The 27,793-nt window shown below is 42.2% G+C and overlaps 1 protein-coding gene across 3 annotated transcripts in view; it reads right to left on the reverse strand.

Annotated features, from left to right (window-relative positions):
• TTC39B (tetratricopeptide repeat domain 39B) overlaps window positions 1-27,793 on the reverse strand; it is a 118,236-nt gene that overhangs the window by 22,901 nt on the left and 67,542 nt on the right. For all 3 annotated transcript variants that reach the window (XM_074994099.1, XM_074994101.1, XM_074994100.1), the window contains 7 exons: window positions 21,655-21,759; window positions 14,856-14,987; window positions 12,959-13,035; window positions 8,997-9,064; window positions 6,315-6,379; window positions 6,064-6,169; window positions 3,875-3,940 (listed from right to left, as the gene is read on the reverse strand). In XM_074994099.1, coding sequence (XP_074850200.1) covers window positions 3,875-3,940; window positions 6,064-6,169; window positions 6,315-6,379; window positions 8,997-9,064; window positions 12,959-13,035; window positions 14,856-14,987; window positions 21,655-21,759 — 619 coding nt within the window. The remainder of the gene's footprint in view (window positions 1-3,874; window positions 3,941-6,063; window positions 6,170-6,314; window positions 6,380-8,996; window positions 9,065-12,958; window positions 13,036-14,855; window positions 14,988-21,654; window positions 21,760-27,793) is intronic.

Raw genomic sequence — 27,793 nt, forward strand, 5'->3', positions numbered from 1 at the left:
TACAGAGATTTAGCTATAAATAGATTCAGGTGGCAATTTAATAACATTTATGTATATTTTAAACAAACTTTAATAGAAATTCAATCAGTTCTTCATTTTTCCTTTTAGATATACTGATTTCTTAATTTATTATTTGTTCCAAATCCTAAATGGCCCACTGTCCCAGAGAAGAACATGGGAGAGGCAATGAATTAATCAATGGAACTAGTCATCTTTGTAAAGTTAAGCATGTTCATAAATTAGGGAGACCATATTTCCCTAGGCCAAATACAGGACACCATGGGTTTGGAGGGGTGGGGTGTGGTTCCCTAGCTGCAGCTGTCAAGCCAGTGCAGCTCCCTGGCTGCCCCATGCCTTGGGGTGCCAGAACAGGGCTGCCACCACATGGGGAAGCTCCCTGGTTGCAGGGGTAGTTGCCCTGTGGAAGAGTGGGATCGGGCTCACTGGCTGTCCCACACCCCAGAGTGCTGGGAACTGGGCTGCCACCCTGCAGGTGAAACTCCTGGCTTCTCCCCATGCTGTGGGGAGCCAGAAGCTGGATGGCAAGAGATCCAATAAGGCTCCTGGCTTCCCTAAGCTACAAGGAGCCAGAAATGGAGCAGCGCCCTGTTGCTGTGGCTCCTAACTTCCCCAAGCTGCAGAGAGCCAGGAACGGGGCAGCAGCCCTGCAGGTGCAGCTCCCAGCTTCTTCCCATGCCATGAGAAGCCAGGAATGGGGAAGCAGCCCTTTGGGTGTGGCTCCTGGCTTCTCCCTACGCTACAGGAAGCCAGGAGCAGGGTTGCAAACCCACCAGTTAAGCTCCTGGCTTCCCAAGCTGCAAGGAGCCGGGAACAGGGCAGCAGCTGTGCCTTGGTGGGGGTCCCTCCCTGGCTGGAGGGGAGGCTGCCAGGGGAACCAGGACCCATTAAAATCTTAGGAAGGACTGGGTGACACACACTATCCCCCCACACCCCAACATACCCTGCCTTAGCTATGTCATGGACCCTGCTGGCTCCCTCTCCTGCTGCTGCCTGCATATGTGGCTGTTGAGTGCATGCTCCATGTGCTCTCCAGCCAGCAGCGGTGACTGAGCTGATCGATGGGGAAAGGGCAGCTCAGCAGGGGGCGTGGATATGGGGCAATTAGCCCTTTTGTTAAAATAAGTTGGGATGCCTTCTTGGCACCTGAAAAACAGGACTGTCCTGGCCAAAATGGGATGGATGGTCACCCTATCTTAAATCCACTAGTAGAATAGGAACAAAGCACTCAGCACCTTTCAGGATCAAGTCTCTGGGATCCTTTTTCCTTCTCAGCCCCCACCCACTGGCTCGAGACCTCCACTAACATTCTCCTTCACACCTGTACCCCAGATAGTGATGCACATATGCACAGAGACAGGAACCTCTATCCCGAGGCACAAACCTTCCTCCTCCTCTCCACCCTCTTGTAGATCCTCTGACTCCTCACGTATCCAACCCTCTTCTCTCAACAGCTAATATTTTAGGAAGCCCTCACTGAACTGCTACCCCTATAGAGCCCACCTCTGACTTCTAGGTCACATTTGCAGAAGCCCCCACAGTTCCTGTGAATGCTGAAGAGAAATATGTATTATAATCCATGGGAATTCCATCAGGGAGGCGGTGAGCTCATTTATATGATGTCCATAACACACCCTCAGTTTCCACAGCTTCTAACTGTCAAGTGTCTGGGCAGCTGTTCCCTGCCCTTGCCATGCCTGCTTGACTTTCTTCAGAAGCAGTCAGGCTAGCTCAGCGCTTCTCCATACAGTAATAAAGGCTCTTAAAATACGAAATCTAGCATCCATGAGCATAAATTTGACTTTAATAACAGGTGTTTGTTTAAAAGGAGTTCTAATGTTCAGATGCTTGGTATGGGAACTGAATGTATGATGTAGCATAATCAATTGGTATGATAATATTTCAAAACAACAAGCAGTCTTGTGGCACCTTACAGACTAACAGATATTTTGGAGCATAAGCTTTCAAGGGCAAAACCCGCTTCATCAGGTGCATGAGTGGGGTGGTGGTGGTTTCAGAGGGGTATTTAGAGAGTGGGGTCCCAGTAAGAGGCAGGGCCAGAGCTGACAATGTCTATTCAGCAAGGTGGAAATAGCCCAGTATCAACAGTACTTATCAAAAGAGGAAAAAACAAGTCAGATCAGACAGGGTGATGTGAGCCTTTGTCAGAGTCTAACGGGGAGATATTAGCACCCAGGGCACAGAAACTGCCTTTGTTAGCTGTGAGGCACTCCCTGTCTCTGTTTAATCCATGGTTAATGGAGTCAAATTTGAAAATAAAATTGCAGCTCAGAAATTTCTCTCTCCATTTGATTTTTGAAATTTTTTTGTTTCAGGACTGTCACCCTTAAATCTGCCACTGAGTGTCCAGGGAGATTGAAGTGTTCTCCCTGGACACTCTGAAACCAACCCCCCCCTCATGCATCGGATGAAGCGGGTCTCTGCCCAAGAAAGCTTATGCTCCAAAATATCTGTTAGTCTATAAGGTGCCACAAGACTTCTTGTTGTTCTCAAAGCTACAAACTAACACAGCTACCCCTCTAATATTTCAAAAGGATTCAGCTTTGAGTCCTTCTACATGATGATGATGACGACAACAGGACCTATGGACTTGGTTTTTACAACACAAGGGCTGTGTCTACAGGTGCCCCAAACTTCGAAATGGCCATGCAAATGGCCATTTCAAAGTTTACTAATGAAGCACTGAAATGCATATTCAGCGCTTCATTAGCATGCGGGCGGCAGCGGCGCTTCGAAATTGACGCGCCTTGCCGCCGCGCGGCGCTTTCAGACGGGGCTCCTTTTCGAAAGGGCCCCGCCTACTTCGAAGTCCCCTTATTCCCATGAGAATGCCATGAGCTCATGGGAATAAGGGGACTTCGAAGTAGGCGGGGCCCTTTCGAAAAGGAGCCCCGTCTGGACGCGCCGCACGGCGGCAAGGCGCGTCAATTTCGAAGCGCCGCTGCCGCCCGCATGCTAATGAAGTGCTGAATATGCATTTCAGCGCTTCATTAGTAAACTTCGAAATGGCCATTTGCATGGCCATTTCGAAGTTTGGGGCACGTGTAGACACAGCCAAGGTAAAAAGCCAAGTTACATGGTCATAAGTAGCTTACAGTCTCATTTTACATATGACAGCCCATAGTTGTGGGAAACAGTAATACGAGCCTACAGTGATTCAGTCATGGCCCACACCCATATTAAAGTTTAGGTACCTAATATTAATTTTTATACTATTTATTCATTTATTTTAGACAGTAAGACAGAAGGGAGTTTTAAAAGGAATGCTCACAAAGAGAGGATAAATACAGGCAATGAAGATGATGACTGGAAGAACTATCCCCCATGGTAGGAAAGGGGCACAAGAATATCTCCATATGCCACTGCATAGACTTTATACTCTTGGGATTGGGTACACATGTGTAAGATAGTACCATGGACTCAGAAGTGCTTCCTCCCAGAGCAAGACATGTGGGAAATAGGTGAGGCCTGGGCTATACGTCTAACGGCTGATTTGGAGGACATAGTAATTTGCTGCTGATTTAAGCCAGCAGAAAACTACTACCTTCTCCTTGAGAGTTATAGGGAAGTAGGAAGAAAACTGTGCCTCAGAGGCAGTCTCCCCCATGGCTAGTCCTGAAGTTGTGAAATTGATGCATCATTATTTGCTCAATGTGTTCCTAAAGGAACAATTTTTACCTATCATTAATATTTTGGATGGGCATTTAAAAGGCCAAATGTAAAAAAAAATCTAACAGCAATGTAGCGTTCCTTTTGTTTTGCACATTTATAATTATTCCCCTCCATACTGAATTACAGAAAGTACTGATATTTAAAAAAAAAAAAAATTTAATACCCTATTGCCAGAAAACCCAATAAATTCTAGAAGTCGGAGAATCCTCCCTGGTAAAAGGGACAGCATCTGCAATATCAAAGAAAAAGAAAAAAATGAAAGTTTAATCAGATATGTAAACCTCATGTGCAATATTCAAAAGAAAATAGATTCTAAAAACTGATACAAATCTCCAACTAATATAAGTTGCACTAAATGCCATTTCAGTTGAAGGAAACATTGAAAAATATCAAAATACAAATCTAGATATACCTTTTATATACATTATCAAGTATTGTGCAACTACTTTGTATGTGGGACCCATTTCCACTTGGTTTTGCATCACGGAAGTGACAAGACCATACCAGGCCATGCTTTCTCAAGATACTGACTCCTAATTTCAGGCTGATTAGGAGTGCTAATAAACTGTGGGTTATTTTGGGTGAGAGGGAAATATTTTAACATTGGTTACAGTGCCTTTATTGCTCTTGTTTCTATTGTGCTAGCACAAGCTCTCTTTGGGCCTATTTTGGAAGGATGGAACTAGATGTTGAAAAAAGAATGCTACAGATGAATGTAGCTACTACTTTACTATGTTCCTGTACATACATACATACCTATCAACTCATTTCTTTTTCATCTACCTTCCCCCACATGAAACACAATGGAAAACTTTTAAGGTTATTAAACAACTTTTTAGTAAACACATCAGAGGAAGGTCTGGTTGAAGGTCAGGGCTGGAGAAAATCAGTCCAGTTTATAATTGTTCTGTTTTTCTAGATTAGAAAAGGATTTTTTTTTCTTCAAGTGTCCTACAGGGGAACCTGCCACTGATGGTAGCAACAAAGAGTGCTAGTATAACCAGGCTCCTGCCACTCGCTGGTCTGTCAGGGCTATGCTGTCTAGTCTTGTGTTAAATGACGTGAGATGACACAGCAGCAGGGGAGCAGACAGAAATGCAGAGCTCCTGGGCAAAGGGGGAAGTGGTTCTGTGCTCCTGGAAGGGAGGGGGTCCCAGATTGAAGGGGCAGGGCAGTGAGCTCTCAGTGCCATATAAATAGTGTCATATATTGCTCCCGACGCCAGCCCTTCAGAACCACTGGGAGTGAGCTGCCCAGGGCTTCAGCAACAATTTAAAGGGAGGGCCCCTTTTGAATCACTGGGCACCAGGCCAGCTGCCCTCTTGTCCCGGACTGTCAGCAGGCAACGCAGTAGTTAACATGCAAGCAATTGGTGTGCTGCGAAGCGGTGCTTAGTGTGCCTCAGAGCCACGCACCAGGAGCGCCATCTGCCGCTCTACACACATGCTCCACTGCTTGGCAGGAAAAGTGCTGGCAGAAGTGGCTGCAGTGGTGGTGGTGGCGGCTCCGGGGCAGCAGCAGCGGTGACGGTTGCTCTGGGTGGCGACAGTGGTGGCTCTGGTGAGTTGCTGGCATTAAGTTGGAGCCGGGGAAGGGGCTGGGGGGCTGGGGATGCTTGGTTCTGAAGGAGGGGAGGGGGATTAGGTTATATATATTTGGTTTGCTGTGAAATTATGAGTGCTGAAGTGTGCCACGAGATGATAAAAGGATGCTGAGCACTGCACTTGTTGGCTCTGGGACTCTTGCTTTTATTACCAGAGGCGGTAATGCAATGGTGTTGAAATAAACCGCTAGAGAAAACACCTAGATTTATAGATTCTAAGGCCAGAACGGACCATTGGGGCAATTTAGTCTGACCTCCTGCTTTACTCAGACCATAAAAATTCACTAATAAGTCACTGCTGCAAAAGGATGGCATGCCAGGACAACAAAAAGCTACTAAAATACAGATGCCCATATGAGCTTATATAGTGATAGCTGCAGTATATGATTTCATATATTGTTAGTAATAGTGGTGTGTTTTCATTAACAGTACCATTAGCACACAATGCAGTCAGAGAGTTTTTTATGTTCAAGATGTTTTCTATTTTCCCGAAGTTCAGATGTTAGAAAAAATTGTAGGCATGCAAGGAGTTGTCACCTACTACTGCCATTTTGAATGAAAGTCACCACACAAGTCTGCAAAATCCACTATGCTGCAGTACAAGACTGTCTTATTTCTAAAGTAATGACACTTTAAGTCAAAGTTTTGTTTATGTAAAGTAACCTAACAGAATATTATGTCCATATCAACTCCAGTAAATTGGATACAACCTAATGATCTTTTTACAGTTTGAAAAACTAAAAACATACCAAATTGAAAGCTCCTATTCCAAGTTTTACTCCTCCTTCAAATTGTTGGTAGGTTTCATCTCTGTTTTTATTGCTCTGAGTCATTAGTAGCACCTGATGACACTCTCTTTTGATTCAGAGAAGGAAATGAAAATAAAAGTTAGAGGTGATGACAACAAAAATGATATGATTTTTAAAAGCATATGGCATTAATGAAATTGCATGTGCTTACCCCAAGGCTAAATCTGACCTCATGTATTGTAACAACTTACTTGTATATTTGGTAACTTGTCCTAATTTTGAGACCACCTTTGATAAAGTTGATCATATTTTCATCCTGGAAAAAACAATTTTGAGTGGAATAATGTGTAGATTTGTTTTCCTTTATGAAGCTGTACATAACATGTTTCTAAGAATTGTTTCCTTTTAACTAAAGCTTTCTTTTGACAATGATTTTAATAAATATGTAAAATTTAACAAGCAGAAAAACATTTGTACAGTAATTAACTTTAGTCTTATAAATGATTATATGATATAACTGTCCAGAAAATATTCTTCTGTGTGTTTTGAATGATATGCTTTAAATAAAGAGCATGTTAAAAAGAGAAGTGAAAGTCAATAAAAATTGGAGCTAAGGCTACATCTAGACTGTCTCCCTAACTCAAAATAATTTACGCAATTTGCGCAATGCAAATTGCATAAATTATTTCGAGATGCCTCATTTTGAACTTGGTGCTGTCCAAATGACACTGAAGTTTGAAATAAGTCCCGATGTTGAGGTTTCTGCACTATTTAGCCGCACTATTTCGAGCATGGAATAAAGCTGTGAGGTCTAGACATAGTCTAGACACAGCCTAAGAGAGCCTAAGGCCATGTCTACACGAGAAGCCTCTGTCAACAGAAGTTACTGTCCGAAGGGATTTCCTGGCAAAAACTCTGTCAACAGATTTAATCTACACATAAAAGCAGATTGAAAGAGCAATCCACTCTGTTGATAGAGAGCAGCCAGACTGCCTGGCCCTCTTTCGACAGAGCAACTGACCGGAAGCTCTGCAAACAGGATTGCCCTGTGAACCGGAAGCCCTGTCTGTTGAAAAAAGGGCCCCAGAGCATCTACACATCTGTTTTGTAGACAGAACACTGTCGAGAGAGGCATTATACCTGAACGGGGAGAGGTATAACACTGCTGATGGATGTGCTGGGTTTTGTTGACAAACTGTCGACAAAGTGCATTTTGCGTGTAGACACTCCACGGTTTTTCCCGACTAAAGCTCAGTTTTGCCGGGAAAAGCCTCTCGTGTAGACATAGCCTAAGAGAGAAACACATCAGCAAAAAAGTGACTAAAATAAGACATTGTCCACCAGATGGTGCTAAAGGAACTTTCAGAGAGTGTTTCTGAAGAGTGTGGTCTGAAATACATATACATGAGTAGCGAACAGTACTCAGAACATGCCACAGTGTCCCCCAACCAGATGAGTTTCACGTGCTGATCAGCAGCAACTCTACCTTGTCTTGGTTTGCTGTAGGACAGCTAAGAGGAGATATTTCCCAATACATTATATTCTACATTTCTACAGAACACAGTATATTTCCATAGAAATGTAACTATACCTGCTCTGTATTTTTAAACTTTCTACAAAAGCTTAGCATCAGAATTATTTTAGCTTTTTGAAGATTCCCTCTTCAGTTAAGACTACTGAGGGGTTGCTCGGTGTTTTGATTTCATTTGATTTTTTTTTTCCCTCCTTCATTAATAGTTATTTTAAGACCTGGAGCCTGCAAATTTTTAGGCACACGTTACTTTAGATTTATGAGTAATCCCATTGGGGTTGGAGGGCCTGAGAAAAATTGTCTAACCGAGAAAAAGTGAGAGTTTATAACTGTACCCTCCTCTTAAAGGGTTTGGCCCTTTCAGTCAACTTTAACTCATTTTCTAGTGCAGAAACTAAACGGGCAGCTTTTCTACTGTACAAACTAATAAATATTTTAAAATCTAATTAATGCTGGCTTCTGGGTGAAAAGTTTGTTTATCAAATAGCTGAGCTTGAAGAGAAGAGAAGAGAAGAGAAGAGAAGGGGTCCAAGTAGACCAGATGCCTATTTACCTCCAAAATAGGTTCAAAACAATGAAGAGCAGGTATTTACAACCTCTTTCCTACTGTTTTCTCATCTGTTTACTAGGAATTGCTTTTCGTTATGGAAACATAGTTTAGGTTTAAACAAACTCACATAAAAGTGTGTTTTACAAAAGGCTTGTAAAAATGTGTGAGCCACTCTCTAAAAGTAATAAACCATGTGGAGTGGGAGCATTAGTAGGCTACTGATGCAAATTGGAGTTGGAGAAGACAAGAGGCTTCAGACTATATGCCTCACTATAAAATCAATATGAACACAAACAGCTTACAAGTGTAATGCATTCATAGAAGGTAGCTAGCACTGTTTTAAGTGTGTTGGCAGTTACTTGCACCAGAGAACTAGGAGGGAAATGCTGCTATGTGATCAGAACCAGTTGAAACACTACTAGTCAGAAATGCAGCTCCTATCTGCTTCATCTATATACAGCAATGCAGTGTTGCATAGGTGAGTCACAGGAATCTTCTCTCCTCTTGGTACTCATGAAGTAGTGACCAATGTCTGTGGTATACTACAGTGCATTAGTGTCATCACCTAATATAACAACAAGTTTTAGACTACAGTACAGCACGATTAGAATTAAGCAGATACATGGATATAATTTAAATATTAATCTAAATAGACAAAAATATAGAATAGAATAGGATGTTGCATTTTCAGTTATTTCTGATTGACTAAACATTTATTCATTGTATAAGCCTTTTTTTTTTTGTAAATTATCATATCTTTTGTGAGTAGAATGCAGTAGATGGATGATTACTAGCATCTTTCTGCTAACCTGTAGGTTCACAGTGAACTCTGAAGTGAAGAACAGGCATTACCTGTACAAATGTGAGTGCTGCTTTCTGTAGCAAACATTCAGCATAACAAATTTCTGCATGCATTTCCTCTATTGAAAAAGAAAGAAAAAAGAAAAGGGACAAAGGCAGCATCAAATTATTTATTACAGACACAGTATTTATCATTTTACATTCAATTGCAGTACTTGTCAATTAATGGTACTAAAACAATTTTGCAAACTAAATACAGGTGGAACTTCTCTGGTCCAGCGCTCTCAGGATCTAACTGGTTTCAAACCAGGGAATTTGCTGGATCAGTGGAGGTCAGTGCTGGCCCCCCTACTGCTATGCTTTGGTAGCAGCAGAGAGGCTGGCATTGACAAAGCATGGGCCAGAAGCATACTTGGGGGAAGACGCAAGGTGGCTCCAGAGCCTCACAGCCAGTGACAGAGCCCCACACCTAGCAGCAGGGGCCAGGAGTGAAGCTCTGTGGCCATGGGGCTGCACTCCTGCCCCCCCGACCACTGGCTTTAGCGTTGCACTCCTGGGTCCCCTAAGGCTGGTCATGGAGCTCTGCAGCAGCCCTGCCTCTTTTCCAGAGCACCAGTCCCTACTCAGCCTCCCTCCCTGAGCTTGAACACCACAAATGAGCTATTTGCGGTACTCTGGAAGCTCTGGGAGGGGGTACTGAGTGTCCCTGACTTTTTCCTGTGAGTGCTCCAGCCCCACAGCACAACACAGATGCCAGACTAGTAATGGTACCCGACAAAGGAAGTCCAGTTTATAAAGGTCCAAACTTTAAACAGCTGTCTTGTTGTTAACTTTCAAATACCTCACATGAAAATTAGATGAAAAGCTAGCTAAAAATAGTCTTCTGTGTCATCTTTCTTCAGCGAACAACCTAAACCCCTTCCAATCAGGCTGCAGTCCAGGCCACAGAATTCAGAGAACACTTGTTCCTCTGGTATGGTATGGTACTTCTGCAAGGTAAGCCTGTCCATTGTCATCCTACATCATTCAGTAGTGTTCATCAAACTGTCCTGTAATCCCTCCAAGAGACTACAGGGATGAACAAAAATGCCCTGAAATAGCTCAGATCATCCTGCTCTGACCAACCCAAAGATTCATTGTAGGAAAAGCCCTCCATATATAACAGTCTCCCCATCCCACTAAATTCAGTAGCTATGTCAATAAGATGGGACAGCTAGTGGGAAACCAGCAGTACACAGATGACACTCCGCTCTCTCTCTCTCAATTACCTCAAATGTTAACACATCAGCGCCCAGCTTTCACCATGCCTAAATACGATCAGCACTTAGAGGAAGGGCAGCTGACAGCAGCTGAATCCAAGCAAGATGAAATTGGAACTGGTAGATAGAGGCATGTGCTTTGAATAACTCTCCTCCTCCATATTAACTCCTTCCACTGAAAGACATCTGTCCTCAGATTATAATTTCACATGATGGGACCTATCTTGCTGCATTTAGTTGGGCACTCCAGAAGCAATAGTACCATCAACACAGAAGCCCACTTATATCTGTGGCTGAGAAGAACATTGAACCTAATTTAACAAGATGCAGATCTAGCCACATTGATGAATGAATTTGTAACTCAACTACTGCAATTCTCTATGTCTAGGAAGTAGGCTAAATGCTCTAAAAAGCACCAGATAGCACAAAATGAAACAGCTTGCCTCTTCACCAACACAGATTTCTGGGAACATATCAGCCCAGTGTCCGACTTTCTGCAAGGCTGTGCCTACACTAGCAAGCTCTTTTGAAAGATTTTTCTAAAGAAGGAGTCTCTTTCAAAAGATCCCATGGAGTATCTACACACAAAAAGTGTTCTTTCAAAAGTAAATCAAAGAATGTGGTGCTCCTTTCGAAATCGCTCTTCCTTTCCCATTTCAGGAAGAGTGCCCCTTTTTGAAAGCTTCTTTTGGAAGAAAATTCATATAAACACTCTGCAGGCCTTTTTTTCAGAAAGGGTAGTCTTCACAGGGCCTGATGTTTCGATCCCTTGCCTGTTCTTTCGAAACAGCAGGGGATATGTGGATGCTCTCTTTCGAAAGAGCAGATCACTCTTTTGATCTGCTTTTTTTGTGTGTGGATGCACTCTTTCAAAAGAAGTTCTTTCAGAAGAGATCTTCCAGAAGGGTTTCTTTCAAAAGATCCTTGTAGTGTAGACTTAGTCCAATTGATTTCCCACTGAACATACATTCCAGTTCAAAGACATTGCCCTAATTTCAAAGCCTCACATAGAATTGTCTGTCTGCCCCCTCCGCACATAAGATCAAACATAACCTACCTTGACAGCTATGTACCACCGGAGCAACCAAGTTGTTCATAAACAGGAAAACTAATGACCGCAGGAGACAGTATTTTCATGGGAACCAGAGAAGGACAATGGAACTCACTACATGAAAATACCAAATTGTGTTCACAGCTTAATGCAAAATCCATCCCTTCAGCTAGCTTTTCTGAAGATCTGTCACTGACACACTCAGACTTCTCAACAAGAAATCCAGAAGAGACAACAAAACAAAATACAACTCAGCAGCTTGCTTCCTGCTAGCAAGGCTGGCAGATAGACACTATCTCTGTTTTTCTAGCTCTTAGTACACATTTTGATAATGCAGTGATGGGAGTCCACATAACAACCTAGACTGATGAAGACTGACAGAAATTCACATTGGGGTAGTGTTGAATTACAGAACAGGTAAGCAATGTAATTTTTATATTTTTAACTGTGGAAAATCCTGAATTGATGGAAGCAAAGGATTAGTAGCTCTTGTTAGAACTACACAATATCAGAGCGCATTTATCAAAGCAGACTAGTGCTACTGCTGTACTGTACTGTGTTGTACTAGAGTAGTGAGCTGCAGAAAAACTAAATCCTTAAAAATTAGAAGACCAGCACATTCATTTCACTTATAACTTCTGTCAGCAATCACAATTTGAAACTTGACACAGACTTGTCATTGATTTATGGAGACATAGGGCTATCAGTTTCCCATAACAGTAAAAATTCACACTTGAGATGTAAATCTCAAAATGGCGGCAAGTTCAGGTGTATTTCATTCAGCTCAGTTTTTGTGATAGCATATATTTAAAAAAGGCTAAGAGATGTAAACTGTCTACAGACAATGAGCTGTACAACCTAACTAACTGCATATCCTTTACTTCTATGAAATGACTGTAGCAACCAGCAAAGAACAGAATATAAAGACCCATAAAAAGCAGGAAAAATAACTGACCCTGCCTTGTGTTGAGGATCACTATGCTATTGAATATATTGCTTTTGTAGCAGAGCGCTACAGGTTTTACCCAAGGAGAATGCTTAAATGTATCCTGTGAAGCCTGACATAAAGCTCTCACTCAGTGGAGAGTGCAATTAAGAGAATTATTAAAGTGCATGTAGTTAAGCATTTCCAGGGTTGTCACATGATTTGGTGAAGTACTGTATTCCAAGGGCAATACTCCTGGGAATGATGAAAAACAACAAGAACACAATATCACAATAGCTGCCAACACACACACGCGCGCGCGCGCGCAGATAACCCTTAAAGATTATCAGCTCGTTCTCTCTCTCTCTCACACATACACACAGATAACCTTAAAGATTATGAGATGTTCCAAATTTTTTGGAAGTTGAACCCCACTTCAGGAAAATTAAAAGCAATTTCCCCTTTAACCGTACCATATATTGTCAAGGGAGATCCATCTTAATTTATGCATCATCAGAACCTCTCTGGTATAATCACTAGCACCACACATTGTGTGAATGCCACATTAGAGATACATGTGTATATCAAAATATCTACTCAAAGAGTAACTTTGTTATTAAAGGCGTTTCCAGTATTTGGATACATGGGGGAAATATTCACCAGGCCACCAGTTTTTTTAAATAAAGTAACATGTCACTAACTGCATCTATTTGTACATTATTCTTCCACAAAAGTTTAATTATATTTTTTTTTCCAGAAAGTGCATCATTTCTTTTACCGTCACTCAGCTGATCCATTGATTGTTTAGAAACCAGACTGGATAAAGACTCAACCACTGTGCTCCTTTTTCTGAATCTGTGTCCACCAGCCATGTAGGGGGGAAAAATAGGATAAGTGAATTTCAACAACAGACATTCACATTTATCTAAATAAACTGCTTATTAACACCCCTTAACTTGAGAGAGAGAGAGAAAGAGAGAGAGATTTTTGGTCATTCTTTTAAAAGAAGGAATGTTCCTACAGAGACTATAGTTCTGAGTAAATGATTAGTTTATAGCCCCATTCTTGACATACACAGAAACCTAGAGCCCATGCAATCTTAATTCACCCCAGTTGTGGTATTGTCTGTAATTACATGATCAAGCACAGTTTTTTTTCCCACAGGACCCCCTCCTCAATGCACAGAAAAGAAAATGCTCTGATGATGAATCAGGGTGGTGTAGTAAAGGAGGATGTAGGTAAGGCTCAGATTTTCAACAAATGGATTTTAACATTGCAAACCTCAGTTTCCGAGTGCCAGCCTCAGATACCAATAGAGACCTGATCTCAGCTGTCTGAGCACATGTAGCCTGCAATGAGTTTAGGTGGAGGGGTGGCTGAATAGGGTTACCATGTAAAAAAGAGGACACCCCTGAGGGGAGTGTATCAGTATCTACCAACTCACGTTGTATTAACACACTAGGTATACTGTAACACATTAATACAACGTGGGTTGGTAGATACTGATACAGATTCACTCCCTCTTAGGGGTGCTCTCTTTTTTGGAAAGTTCAGATATAGTAAACCTTCCACTGGAAACATTTGAAAAGCGGGTACTAGGTATCTACAACTGGGAACCCATAATTGAGAACCTTTAAAATTTAAGGCCCACTTGTACCATGTAATAAAAGTGAGCCTCCTCCTGCACTCCAAATATATCTTTCCCAGAGCCCTTGTACCTCAATCCTCTATCCCAGCCCTGAACCCTTTATCTCCACCTCACCCCAAAGTCAACATCCCCCAGCCAGAGCTCTCTCAGACCTGTGCTCCAAACCTCTGCTCCAGGCCTGAGCCCCTCCCAACTCAGAACCTGTTGGCCCTGCTCCTGCCACATGAATTTTGTTATGTGTACCAATATGAAGCTAAGTAGACACACATCACCTCCACATTTGTGCACATAACAAAATTTAGAACCAGGGCTTTTTTTCTGTCAGAACGCTGTGGAATGGCATCCCAGCACCGTTTTCCCCAGGGCTGCGATTTTTGAATGCTCCAACTTGGGAGCCACGCAGCTCCTTCGGTCCTAGCATGGCACCTGTGGCTCCAGGCTGGGAGCTGTGTGGTTCCTGCTCCCCAACACCTGTGGCCCAGCATGGTCCTGGAGCAGCCCCAGGGGCCCAATGCAGCTGTAGCTGGCATGGCCCCTGGGGCACCAGGGAGGTAAGCTGTCTGCATTCACTTGGGGGGAGAGGGAGGTACCTGGCTCTAGGGAACAAGGAGGGCATTCAGTTGAGCATGGGTTGGTGGTAGCCAGCTCTAGAAAGCCAGGAGAGAATTCAGTTGGGCAGGGCTGGAGGTACCTGGCTCTGGGGAACAAGGAGGGCATTCAGTTGTGTAGGGGCTGGAGGTACCTGGCTCTGGAAAACAAGGGAGGGCCCTACTGAGGGAGCAGTTACGTTGCCAGTGGGTGGTTAAGGCAAGGGGGTGGTGGGGGGTTAAACTACCAGGGGATGGTTTGGACCCCATGCAGGGGAGTTAAACTGCCAGTGGTGGCGGGGGACGGGGTTGAACCTCAGGGGAGTGGTTTGAGGCTTGAGTTCTGCCAGTTTTTTTTCTAGAAAAAAGTGCTGGCTAGAACACTGATGAACAACTATTGCAATCTGGTATTTCTCAAAACGTTAATTACTTAGGCTTACCTTTGGCAGGTATGTAAAGCTTCCTTCATAGTAGAAATTCCCATTTGGATATCCTGTGGCTCAAAGGTCATAGCAGCCTGCATAACTAAAATAGTGCTATAGCCAAGGGCATGGTACATGCTGTCTTTAGACCTGTGGCAAACATACAAATTGTATGCATTTTAGCCAAACTAACAATTTTTAAAAATTACATCTATATTCTTCAACAATAAAAAGCAGCGTTAAAGTTGCCCAGTCATATCTTGTGCCCTTCCAGAATAGTGTGACTAGCAAAACAACTGAAAACCATGAAATATACAGTGAGCACAACTTCAACTCTGGCCTACCTGGAGATGACAAATTTCATCCACTTGCATAGATCTGGAAAAACAAATTGATTAGCTTAGGAACGAAGCTGAGCGTCTTGAAAATGTGTGTATTCAGCAGCATGTTGTACTGATGTGAGACACGGGTGATAACAAAAAAAATATGAAAAGAAGAATATTGGCATTTGAAAGGAGTTGTTATAGCAAGATTCTGAGAATAGGATGGATGCAGAAGGCCACCAGGGAGGAATTATATAGAAAGATACAGCCGAAAGAGAACCTGCTGCAGAAGGTTATAAAACGGAAGTTACAACTATTCTAGTATATTTGCAGAAGGAATGACGAACAAAAATCACAACCCTGGTATTCAGCATAATGGACGGTTCGAATAGGAGAGGCAGACCCCACAGAGAATGGATAGATGATATAGTAGATTGCTGTGGAGCTAGTCCACAGAAACTAAGCCACTCTGCGCTGGACAGGGTAAGACGGAAAGGGAATAGTGAGCGAGGCATCAGAGACCAACAGGTGCTGAAGCCCACTGTTATTGGTGATGATGATCCACTTGCATCAACTGGTGGGGGAACTTAATGGGACAGTGAAAGAGGACAATCCGGTAGCAAGGGAAGGGGACACTCATCATGGGACAATAAGCAACTCCTCCACCTGGGAGTCTCTGGAGCCCACTGGCTAGCAGGTGAAGGGAGTTACTGATTGGTAATTATTCCCCAGCTCAGGGGCTATGTAGAGTTTCTTTTGTCTCTGTTACAGCAGGTAATCCTACCCACTCAAACTAGGAGTGGGAATCCCATTTGACAGACACTGAGGGTCTAGCAGATAACCTGTTTAGGGCATCAGGAATGATTTTTTCTCCCATTAGCTAAATGGTAGAGGACCAGGGAATTATTTGCCTTCCTCACAGCACCTTCAAGCCACAGGAGGTCAAGTAGGAATGCACATGCTGATAGTGTTTGTCACAACTGCAGTTGGTTTCCAGTGCAGCTAAGAAAATAAAATGAATGGTTCTAAGAGGTAAAAGACTTGGGAGGTTGATGATGGGCCGTAGGTGAGACCTTGCGGTCTTCATTGGCCAAAGTCAGACTTTGTGACGCTTGAAGGACCAGATTCCCACTGATGCACCCTCTGTTCTCCTGTGGGCAGTAGGTGGGTTCTAGGACTCGGAGAGAGCTGAGTCCTGGAGGTAGGTTGGGGAGTGCCTACCCTGCATTATGGATTACATAGTAAAGAGCCATGTAAGACTGGCTCTAGTTATGTGTGGAGCTCTGTAACTCCATGCAATTAAATGCCTAGTATGGGAGAGTATGGACAATGGACAGATAAGTTCCCTCTTCTGTATTAAAGTTCAATTAAAGTTGTAGCCTGCTGCTTAGTTCCATGCAAGTGTCTGTCCTCGTTCTGCCAATGTATCTACATCAACAGCCACTGGGAATGATCAGAATGCATCCCACCTGCATTAACTGTGTTGAATATAGTTGTACTGAATAGAAGCATTAATTTGAGAAGCTTGGCAGAGCTGAGATTGTGGTATCTGGGTGACCCTTCCTTTCAGAATTCTGTCTGAGAGCCTCATAGCCCTCCCATGTGTGATGAAAGGAAAGAGATGAATGCATACCTGGAGAGATCTAGTATGCCTCAAGTCAGCACTGAGTGCTATTATATCAATAGCATTGTACAGGGACCTTTTTGCCATGGAGATTGTTAGCAGCAAAGGTGGGATATGGAAGTGTTCTCTGGGTTTATAATGTGTAAATGAAAGTATCATGTCACATGTATTTCTATGGGTTAGTGTGAAAGGGCTGTGAAAGGGGATGAAACGATTGTAATGTAGCTAGTTAGTTTCTCTGGGGTAGGCTCACTGCATGAACATAGGTCAAATGTGTATAGCTCCTGTTCAGTACAACTCACCTCATCACAAGTTTTACCTTAATAAAGGGAAGACATTAAACTCTGTGCTACAGTGGTCATGTACTCTATTTCCTGAGTGAGGTGTACTATCTTACACAAGTATTAGGGCATTGCTCAAATGGGGTTCAGTTGAGGCTATATTTGTGCCTAAATTAACTCTGTATTTGCTAGTTTTCAAAAGTCTGAGTTTAGCTGAATGTGAAGCTCTGGAAGGGCACAAGACAAACCGGCAAACTTACTTGTTCTTTTACAACGTTTTTTGCCACTGAATCGCCTGGGCTGTGTCTACACTACAAAGTAACTTCAAAGTAAGCAACTTTAAGTAACGGACTTCAAGTTTGAGCATCTACACACACCCTACTTCAAAGTTAAACTTTGAAGTAGGGCACTGATCCATTCCTGGCAATGGAGTAAGGACTTCAAAGTTAGGCTCTGAAGTAAGAGAAAGCGAGTAGACTTTCTAAAGGCTACTTTAAAGTAGTGCTTAACTTCGAAGTTAGTTCCTAGTGTAGACACCCTCCTGGTGTTTTGGAGAGAAGGAGAAGACTAGTAGTAGTTATTCTTCACATGGTCTTACTTTTGTAGGACTTAGACTGTTTTAATCCAAAGGTAACGTATGATATGGGATTCCTAAGCATTGCTCCCCACTCAGATACAGCTAGTTGTCTGGTGATGATGGTTGTGCTTTGAAATGTTGCCAACGGGACAGGGAGAAAAATCACATACGTGCACTAATAACACCCCAAATGTTGTCTGTTTTATTTCGCGTTGGTTACAGCAGTGGCTCTCACCCTTTCCAGTCTACTGTCCCCCTTTCTGGACAGTCTGATTTCTCCCGCATACCCCCCAAATTACACCTCACTTAAAAATTACAAAATCAGACAAAAATACAAAAGTGTCACAGTACAGCATTACTTAAAAGTTTTTTGCTCTCCTTTTAGCCGTATGATAAAATAAATTGAAATACAAACATCTTACTTACATTTCAGTGTATAGTACTTAGAGCAATATAAACAAGTCATTGTATTTTAGTTTGTATTGGTTTTGTTAGTGTTTTTATGTAGCTTGTGGTAAAACTAGGCAAATATCTAGATGAGTTGATGTGCCCCCTGGAAGACCTCTGCATACTCTCAAGGGTACCCATACCCTGGTACAGAATTACTAGATTACAGTACCTTTAAGCAAGTGAGAGAAGACTCTCTTTCCCCCACCATCCTAACAAAAAGCAGTCAAGTAGCACTTTAAATACTAGGAAAAGAGTTTATAAGGTGAGCTTTTGTGGGACAGACCCACTTCTTCAGACCATAGCCAGACCAGAACAGACTCAATATTTAAGGCACAGAGAACCAAGAACAGTAAGCAAGGAGGACAAATCAGAAAAAGATAATCAAGGTGAGCAAATCAGAGAGTGGAGGTGTTGGGGGGAGGTCAAGAATTAGATTAAGCCAAGTATGCAGACGAGCCCCTATAGTGATTCAGAAAGTTCCCGTCCCGGTTTAAACCGTGTGTTAATGTGCCGAATTTGAATATAAAAGCCCGCTCGGCTGTTTCTCTTTGAAGAACGGTGCGAAAGTTCTTTTTCAGTAATACACATACCTTTAGGTCATTAACAGAATGACCTAAACCATTAAGTCAACATTTTAATGGAATGGGGCATTCTATTAATGACCTCAAGGTATGTGTGTTACTGAAAAAGAACTTTCGCACCGTTCTTCAAAGAGAAACAGCCGAGCGGGCTTTTATATTCAAATTCGGCACATTAACACACGGTTTAAACCGGGACGGAAACTTTCTGAGTCACTATAGGGGCTCGTCTGCATTCTTGGCTTAATCTAATTCTTGACCTCCCCCCCGACCCCTCCACTCTCTGATTTGCTCACCTTGATTATCTTTTTCTGATTTGTCCTCCTTGCTTACTGTTTTTCGTTCTCTGTGCCTTAAATATTGAGTCTGTTCTGGTCTGGCTATGGTCTGAAGAAGTGGGTCTGTCCCATGAAAGCTCACCTAATAAACTATTTTGCTTGTCTTTAAAGCGCTACTTGACTGCTTTTTGTTTTGATAGCGTATAGACTAGCACGGCTTCCTCTCTGTTACTACCCCCCACCATCCTCTGCAACATATAGGTGCCACACCAGTATTTCCAGCTAAGTCTCCCCATCCCATCCATTAGCCCATAACAGTTGTTCCTTATGCCCAGCACCTGCTGCTGTAAACTCACAGGCTGAAGCTTAAAGAGAGTCACACAGTTCTTGGTTATAAAGAATGAGCAACACAGCTAGCCAGGCCCTGTGCCTTCACTATGCTCCACCCAGTATCCCCTTCCCTTGTTCCGGCTAGGCTTCCCCAATGCCCTCAGCCCACCCAGACCTCAAACAGGACTCCAAACCAGTTCTCACCCACTTCACCCCACCTATGGGTGGTATGTACTTTCACTTTGTATTTTCTAGTTTTCAGATGTTTAAATCTGTGCTATGGTCAGGATGATATGGCCTCTACCCCATATTGACTCTGTAAGAGTTAAAACCAATCTAAGTATGAGTGGTAGGCAGCCACTGCACTGCAGCTAATTAGGTTAAGTACAGGCAGCCACAGGGAAGTTGCAGATAACTAGGCCACAGCTTGTACTAGTCTTCCTATATCTGGTAAGCTAGAAGCTCTGGGAGAAGAGTGCTTGTGGCAGGAATTAAAGGTGTTGGGGAGAAGTAGTCCAGGGAAACAAGTGATATTAGGGTTGAAAGAGGGGCAATGAGAGGCTGCTTCTAAAAGGTCCCTGGGCTAAGGCCCAGGGTAGTGGGCAGGCCTTTTTCTCCCCCTGCCCCCAACTCACACCTTAGTGGAGATGAAGGTGGCCAGGGTAGACTGAAGTCTGCCTCTGGAGTGTGAGACAAGATTGAGGACTGCAGTTGACCTCTGAGGTGAGTGACAAGATAGTGGGTTACTGCTCCTCAGGAGAGTGGCACTAGCACTGGGACTCTGCTTGAGACTTGTGCCCCAAGGTAGCTGCTATTGATCAGGACTGATGTGAGCCTGGAGAGGGAGCAGAATATAAGTCACAGGGGTGGGATATTGCTAGCAGAAGGGGAGTGGGGAGGAGGGAGGGCAGATGGCTAGAACTAATTCCTAGCACAATGGGAAGGAGATGCTGTGACACTCAGGAGCCTCTTGGCTCATCTGGAGGATGTTAGTGGAGCTCACGTCCTCTTAGAAGGACAGAGGATTCCAGGCTGTAACACACATGAGTGTAGGGAGAATGGCTCTGAACCTCTCAGAGAGGCAGGACACCCTCAGAATCTGTGTCCTTTGTGGAGAGAGGGAAAGGAGAGGGACTCAAATAGCAATATGCCCAAAAATCACTCCTATATCTGCTCAGGGTGAGGAGATGAGTTTTCATAGGATAGTCCCATATTTAAGCCTTCCTGAAGATGTCCCAACTTTCTTTAAAAAGGGCATATTGCCCCACATTTTGTCTCCCTACCCCAGATCAGTACTGGTGGGGTCCTGCTGCTGGCTGCATCCCTTTTTTCCAGTGACCTACCCACCAGTGGTGGTGGGGATATAGTGGTTGCTGATGTGGGTGGGTATGTAAAGCTGGTGGTGAAGAGTGGTCGCTCCCCTGCTGGTCCATCAGCGCAGCTTCAGCTGTGTGCCACCATGCCTCATCCTGTTTCTGGCTACCACTGGCTGTACCCTATGGTGGCTGGTAAGGATGGGCAGGTGTCCCCTCTGCTGCCCACCTACTGGCCCTTTATGTGCTCTCCCTCTTGCTGCCCTCTCTCTGCTTTTCCCCTATCTCCCCTGCTCTTCCGCATCCCACTCTAGGGTACATCTATACTACAAGGAATATTGCCCCTGCTGTGGTTGATCTTCCGGCATTCAATTTAGCACACCTGGTGGGGATGCACTAATTTGAATTTACAGGGTTCCCCCGTGGACTTGGGTACTCCTGCCTCACCTTAGGAGGAAGGGAAGCCAGTGGGAGCTCAGGCTCTTGTTCACCTCCTTTAGTGGAGATGGCACAGAAATCCAATTTAAGGTACATTGACTTTACCTATGTTACTGACACGGCTGAAATTGTGTACCTTAATTCAGTCTTCCACTGCAGTGTAGACCTGCCTTTGATATTGTGTGGAGAACCAGTCCTCCAACTGCCATGGAGCACATGTACCACTCTGTATCAGAGTGCAGTCTACAGCATTCCTCTATCCTCGCCTAGGTCTAGAAAAAACAGTGATAATTTCCAAAAAAGCCTTTTGTAGCATATAAAGATGATAGAATTTCTGCTCTCCCCCTTGCTCTACTGCACCCGAAAGGACTTGATTTAGACCTTTGAATTCGGATTAAAATGAAACAAAATCTGTGGGTTGACTGAGAAGATTGTGGCTTCAGTATGTTTAAATAAACCATGTATACTGTCTGGGGCAATGAAAGAGAATTGCTTTGGGCAGGAAAAACAAAATGGAAGCAATGAAATCTACTCTGTTTAGAGGCCTTAGATTAGTACTCAGCAACCAGATGGAATGCCTTATGGTATCTGTCCGCACTAGTTACAACCGACAAAATGAACTCACCATGGCCGAAGTAATTCCAGGGCTTCTGAAAATTTATTATTTAGAAATAAGTTCAGTGCCATTGAACATTCTTCTAGTGCACACCTGAGATCCATCTTAGATGCCCTAATGCAAACATACAAATATAAAAAAGGGAATGTGTAAGTATTAAACTGTATTCAGTAGTAACCTTTACTTTCAGAGCTGAATACAAACTGCATCACAGGCCATAATCTTTTACACTTTGTTTAGATTCCTAAACAGCAGTTTAGGATGTAAGCGTCTGAAGCACTGTGTACATTCTCAGACCCATATAACCATTTTTAAAATGAGAAATAATTCAAAGGATATAAATTAGTTAATTTCAAAAAAACTATTAATAGCTTACTGCCTTTACATGTACATGTTTCAAAGATGATCTAATAGTGGAGGGGAAGGGTTATGTATTTATAAATGCAACGAGGGGTCCTGTAGCACCTTATAGACTAACAGAAATGTATGAGCATAAGCCTTCGTGGACAAGCCCACTTCGTCAGATGTATCTGACGAACTGGGTCTTGCCCACGAAAGCTTATGCTCATAAGCTCCATTAGTCTATAAGGTGCCACAGGACCCCTCATTGCTTTTTCAGATCCAGACTAACACGGCTACCCCTCTGGTATTTATAAATGATCCTTAAACATGAAACAAAACAGATATGTAACAACCATGTTTTTTCTTCTGTGGGTTTATTTTCTTACTGTAAAGCTGCTGCTGATTATCTTTGTTTACCATGACTTATTTCAGATGTTCCTAGAATTAGCAGACAATATGGAATGCAATCTTTGGATCCTTTACTATTTATACGATACTGTAAGTACACAAAAGACTCAACTTGTCCAACATCTGAAAAACACGCAGTCTAACTTAGCACACATACAATACACAGCACCAGGTTCCATATTGACTATTTCTATGACAGTATGATATTTGTTCTGTCAGACTGAAATCCCTATCAACTGACAGTCTAAAGGAGTTTGGTCAGAATACAGATGTCAGGTTTGGCCTTTACAATGGGGCTTCCCCTGAGTAAAAGAGATCAAGCAAAAGAGAAGGCGGATTAGCTGTCCAAGACCACTCAATCCTCTTGGTCCAAGTTGGGATGGCTAACCCAAGCCACTATACATGCTACAATATCCACACTGCTATTTTTAGCAGACTAGCACAAATTGAGCTAGTAGGTCTGTTTACTTGGGCTGGGAGGCATTTCAAATAGCACACACAGAGCCTATTTCAAAATAGAGCCAATGGAGGCACTGTGGCTTATTTCAAAATAGGCGCTGTCTACACAGCACCTATTCTTCTATGCTGCATCTACGATAGTGATCCTTTGAAAGATGAAACAGCATGTCCGCACACAATGAAAGGATCAAAAGAACAATTTGCTCATTCAAAAGAAAGTGTCCACATGGTCCCCGTTCTTTCAAAAGAATGGGCCAGGGATCAAAAAATCCAGCACCATGAGGACTGCTCCTTTGAACAAAGGACTCTTAGAGTGTCTACACACACTTTTTTCTGAAATAATCTTTTAGAAGAAGGTGCTCTTCCTCATTTGGGAGAGGAAGAGGGCCTCCAGAAGAAGCACTGCATTCTTTTGAAAGCAATTCAAAAAAGACCCTTTTGTGTGTGAATGTTCCACTTGCTCTTTTTGGAAGAGGGCCTAATTTTCTGGAAGGACTTGCTAGTATAGACATGACCCATAGGAGGTTTACCAATTTTGAAATAAACCAACCGCTATTTTGAAATAGCAGTTGCATTGTGTAGATGCTAAGATCATTATTTTGAAATAACTATGCTATGTAGACCTACCCTTAGTGGCCAGTCTCCACTGAGGACCTGATTCTGAAAGATTCTCGGGTTCTTCAATTCCAATTCAGTTCAAAAGTACATAAAAATATTCAACTCACAAGTGTTCACTGCATTTCAGCTTGTTCTCTTTTTTTAAAATCTTTATTTGGAAACTTCTCTATTAAAACATTAGTCAGAATTTCATACTTTTTAACAAAACTTTGCTAGGCACTCCTTAATGCAACCAAAGTGTGTGACACAAGCTAATACTGTTTAAAGGTAGGCAACAGTCAGTAAAAGTCATCATCATTAGATTGTACTGTTTCCCATGCATCAGCTTTCAATCAAAAGACCATCACATTTAAGCTCAGTTAATCAGGGCATCATGCTTGCCATGGTGCTGGAACATGGACTTAGTTTTTCTGTTCTGCATAGACACTTGAGACTTGCTTCTAGGCTGCCCAGCAAAACAATGCTAACTAGCATTCTCTTCCCTTTGCTAACAGATCTCTCCTAGCAGAGGGCGATAGCTGCGCTAAATCTGCCAGATCTCTGAAATGCATTCCTGGTCTTAGCACTATTTTATTCAGCATTATGCTCATGTAAGTCCATTAAAAGAATTATATTTGCTGCACTATTTAAATTAAAAAAAAAAACCAAACTTGTTCAGCAACATTTGCTCATGCACAGAAAATATTTGTCCATATACTACTGAAATCTGGAAGGGATTCCAAATTTAGGTACCGAAAGCTACAAGATGTGTGAAAACTAACTATTGCATGTATAGTACTGAACATACAGTACAGGTTGAAAGTCTAGCCCAGAAGACTCTGGTCTAGTATCCTTGGGGACCCCCAGGGATACTCTTTTGTTGAAGCATTCAGCAAGAAAATCAGTGCAGCAGGACTACAGATGTTGCTGAACTAGAGAGCTAGGCTGACAGCTGAGAGTGGAGCTCAGCAGTGGGGCGAGATGTTGGAGCCTGGCTTGGCCAGCAGTAGGGAGCTAGCAGCTGGTACTAGAGACCTGTCAGGGATCTAGTAAAAGTGGAAAGTGGAGCCCCATGCCCAGGAGTGGAGCCCATGGGCCAGCAGCTGGGGCTAAGCAGGGGGCTAGAGCCTGTCTGTGGGGAAAGGAGGCCAGGCCCAGAGGCTGGTGGCCAGAAGCAGTGCCAGGAGTCCACAGGCCTCCAGCAGATAGGCCAACATTGACGGGCCCTGTGCCAGAAAACTATCTGGTTTGGGGACAGTCAGGTCCTGAGGGTGACAGACCAGGGAGGTCCAACCTGTAGTATGGAGTCCAGACATTTCATAAAGTATTTTGCAACACAACACTACAGCAAGGGCACAGCTAGGATGCCGTGTTAGTAATCTGCACCAAAAATTATTACTTTCATTGCATAATTGATTAGTATTAATAAACTGGAGTTTACGTCAGAGAAGTTATTAATTCATGAAAGATCACATACTGTGCTCAACAGGGTGAGGAAAGCTTTGGTGTCTAAGATTATTTTTCATAGTAATATGAAGACCATAAAAGGTAAACTTCAAAAGACTTGTTTAAACTTTTGTATTTTTTGGGTTTTAAAAAGGTTTATTGTCCCATTTCCCTATTATTTATGGCAAATTTATATTTTAAAAAAGCCTAAACTATTCCATATACATCTTCTCTTGCTAGTTAAAATATTTAAAACAGAGACTTTGATTTAGCTTTCATAGTTTTAACTTCAAAAAATGTGTTAGTTTCCCTGGACTTACTGCAGAGTTAAATCAGTTGATTAGAGATCAATACTAGCTCTTTTGTTTTGGTTTAGTGTTGCAATATTTGTATAATCTGTGTGCTGCATGAAGAAATACTTCCTTTTGTTTGTTTTAAACCAGCTACCTTTTAATTTCATAGGGTGACCTCATAGTTCTTATATGAAGGAAACAAGTAAATACCTTTTCCTCATTCATTGTCTTCATATTTGTCATGACTTTATAGATCTCCATCATATCCCCCTTTAGTACCCTGTTTTCTAAGTGGAAAACTTCCAGTTTTTTTGGAAAATTTCCAAAATTTTAATCTCTCCTCATATGGCACCTGTTTCAAACCTCTAATAATTTTTGCTGCTCTTTTCTCAACCTTTTCTAGGGCCAAGATACCTTTTTTGAGATAAGGTGACCACAGCTGTATGCAGTATTCAAGATGTGGAGGTATCATGGATTTATACAGAGATAGTAAGGGTTGTTTTTTTTTTTGTTTTTTTTAAAAGGATTTTAACATTATTGGCTTTTTTTGACTACGGCTGCAAATTGAGTGAATGTTTTCAGAGAACTATCCACAATGACTCCAAGATCTCTCCCTGTTGTGGTAATAGCTAAATGAGATCTCATCATTTTGTATGTATAATTGGGATATTTTTTCTCAATGTGCAACACTTTTCATTTGTTAATGTTAAAATTCATTTGCCATTCTGTTGCCCAATAACCTGGTTTTGTGAGATTCCCATTGACTAAACCCAGAAAATTAAGAGTGGTTGTTAAATTTAAAAGAAATCCAAGCCCACTGAGGTTTTGAAATTCACAGTGAAGGCACCCAAATAATATTAATTCTGCCCTCTTAGGGACACCATACAAAAACATACAAATTATTATTAGTATGCTAGTTGTGTTTTTAGTTCCAGACTAAATAACTTTTAAATACAGAAGCTATTTCATTCTTTAGTTTTTCTCCCTCTTGATGTCATTAAAGGAGATGGTAGGTTGTTTGGGTGCCTTACCAATGAAAGAGAGCAGTTCTTTCTAGGAATATTAAGAAAACATTGTCAGCCCAAGCTGAAGGAGAAACTTTCAGGTATGATGAATAATGGCTAAAAAGGACTATTCATCCTAGAAAATTTTATTCAAGTATAACTTGGGCAGAAAACTCAGTGAGTATTAATGAAGATTTCTCCAACATCCCACATAATTACTTCAATACTGAGAATATTTGAGGTTTTAATAAAAATTCTGATATAGAATACTACATTTCTTAGATCCATTTTAGTAATTATCCAGTCAACCAATTAACTTTTTAACTTGGAAATTCCCAGAAAAGGTATTGCATGTACAAAGAATAACTACTGTATATTGGCAAGGCTACAGTACAGTATTTGTATGTCAACTGTTTGAGTCTGTTACAAGTGCAAAAATTAACTTCCCCATAATTATGAAATTGAGTGGTGCTTACATACTAAGAGATGGGCCCAAATATCATGTTGGATCTGACCAGCCCTGAACTTTGAGAAACATGTGCCATTTAGTTTTTAGTTTTGTTTCAAAAGTGCAACAGAAGTACTCAAAATATTTTAATAGAAATTAATTAATCCTTTATTTTCACTCCAGAGATGAGAAATTTTGCATAAATTAACACAGATTCTCCATGTAAAACTGAATTTTGTCCATGTTTAGCATTAAGTGAGACAAAGTTTAGAACAAGCGCTAAAATGTAAACAGATTATATTATTTCATAGTAACCTAGAGTCAAAACATGCATTCAAAATCAGCTAGAAGATTTCTCAATTTTTTCCAATAGTACAAATTCTTCACATTTGTTAAAGATGTCACTGTCAGAATCAAGGGCAATTTCAGCTGTATTCCTACTGATGGCCCAGCAAAGGTATCAACTTTAGGCTCCCAGCTCCTCTCTTGGGCAAAGACTTGCACGTATCTCCTTTCTGAGTGGGTTCTTTTCAGACTGCGCAGCTCCTTATCTACACTGTGATGTCCTGAGCAAAGCTACTTGGTCTGCTTTACTTCAGAAACAGAACCGCAGAACAATATATATGGTGAGAGCCACAGTTAAGGTACCACAAAGCTTTTTCTAAGCAAGCTCATTTATTCTGAAGATGAAAGTGTTACAGGCTACGTCTACACTTGCCCCCTTCTTCTAAGAGAGCATGGTAATCAGGGTGATGGGAAAATACTATCCCTGATAGTTTTTTTCTTTTTTTTTTTTTTAATTTATTTGCCTAAAACCCTAACTGGCTTCCTCACAGATTGAGCTCACAAGCGTAAGTTTATTAGACAAATGCTCAAACCATTGAGCTATTGCCCCTAAGATTAAAGGTTCATTCCCTTGTGCCAACAGCCTGGGTTCATGTACCTTACACAAAATCCAAAGGCAAAGAAATTAACAGCACAGGCAAATTTAAATTAAAAGACCCTGAATTTCCCAGAATTCTTTGATAAAACTTCCTGTTCAGATTTAGGTCTATGCCAAAGCATGCAAGTCTGCCCAAAACCAGACTGCCTTTCAGAACCTCTCCTAGTTCTGCATCTAATATTCCCTCTTCCATTGCCTTTGGATTCTG

The sequence above is a fragment of the Carettochelys insculpta genome, chromosome 5 (genome assembly GCF_033958435.1).
Source record: "Carettochelys insculpta isolate YL-2023 chromosome 5, ASM3395843v1, whole genome shotgun sequence".
In the NCBI taxonomy this organism is placed as follows: domain Eukaryota; kingdom Metazoa; phylum Chordata; order Testudines; family Carettochelyidae; genus Carettochelys; species Carettochelys insculpta.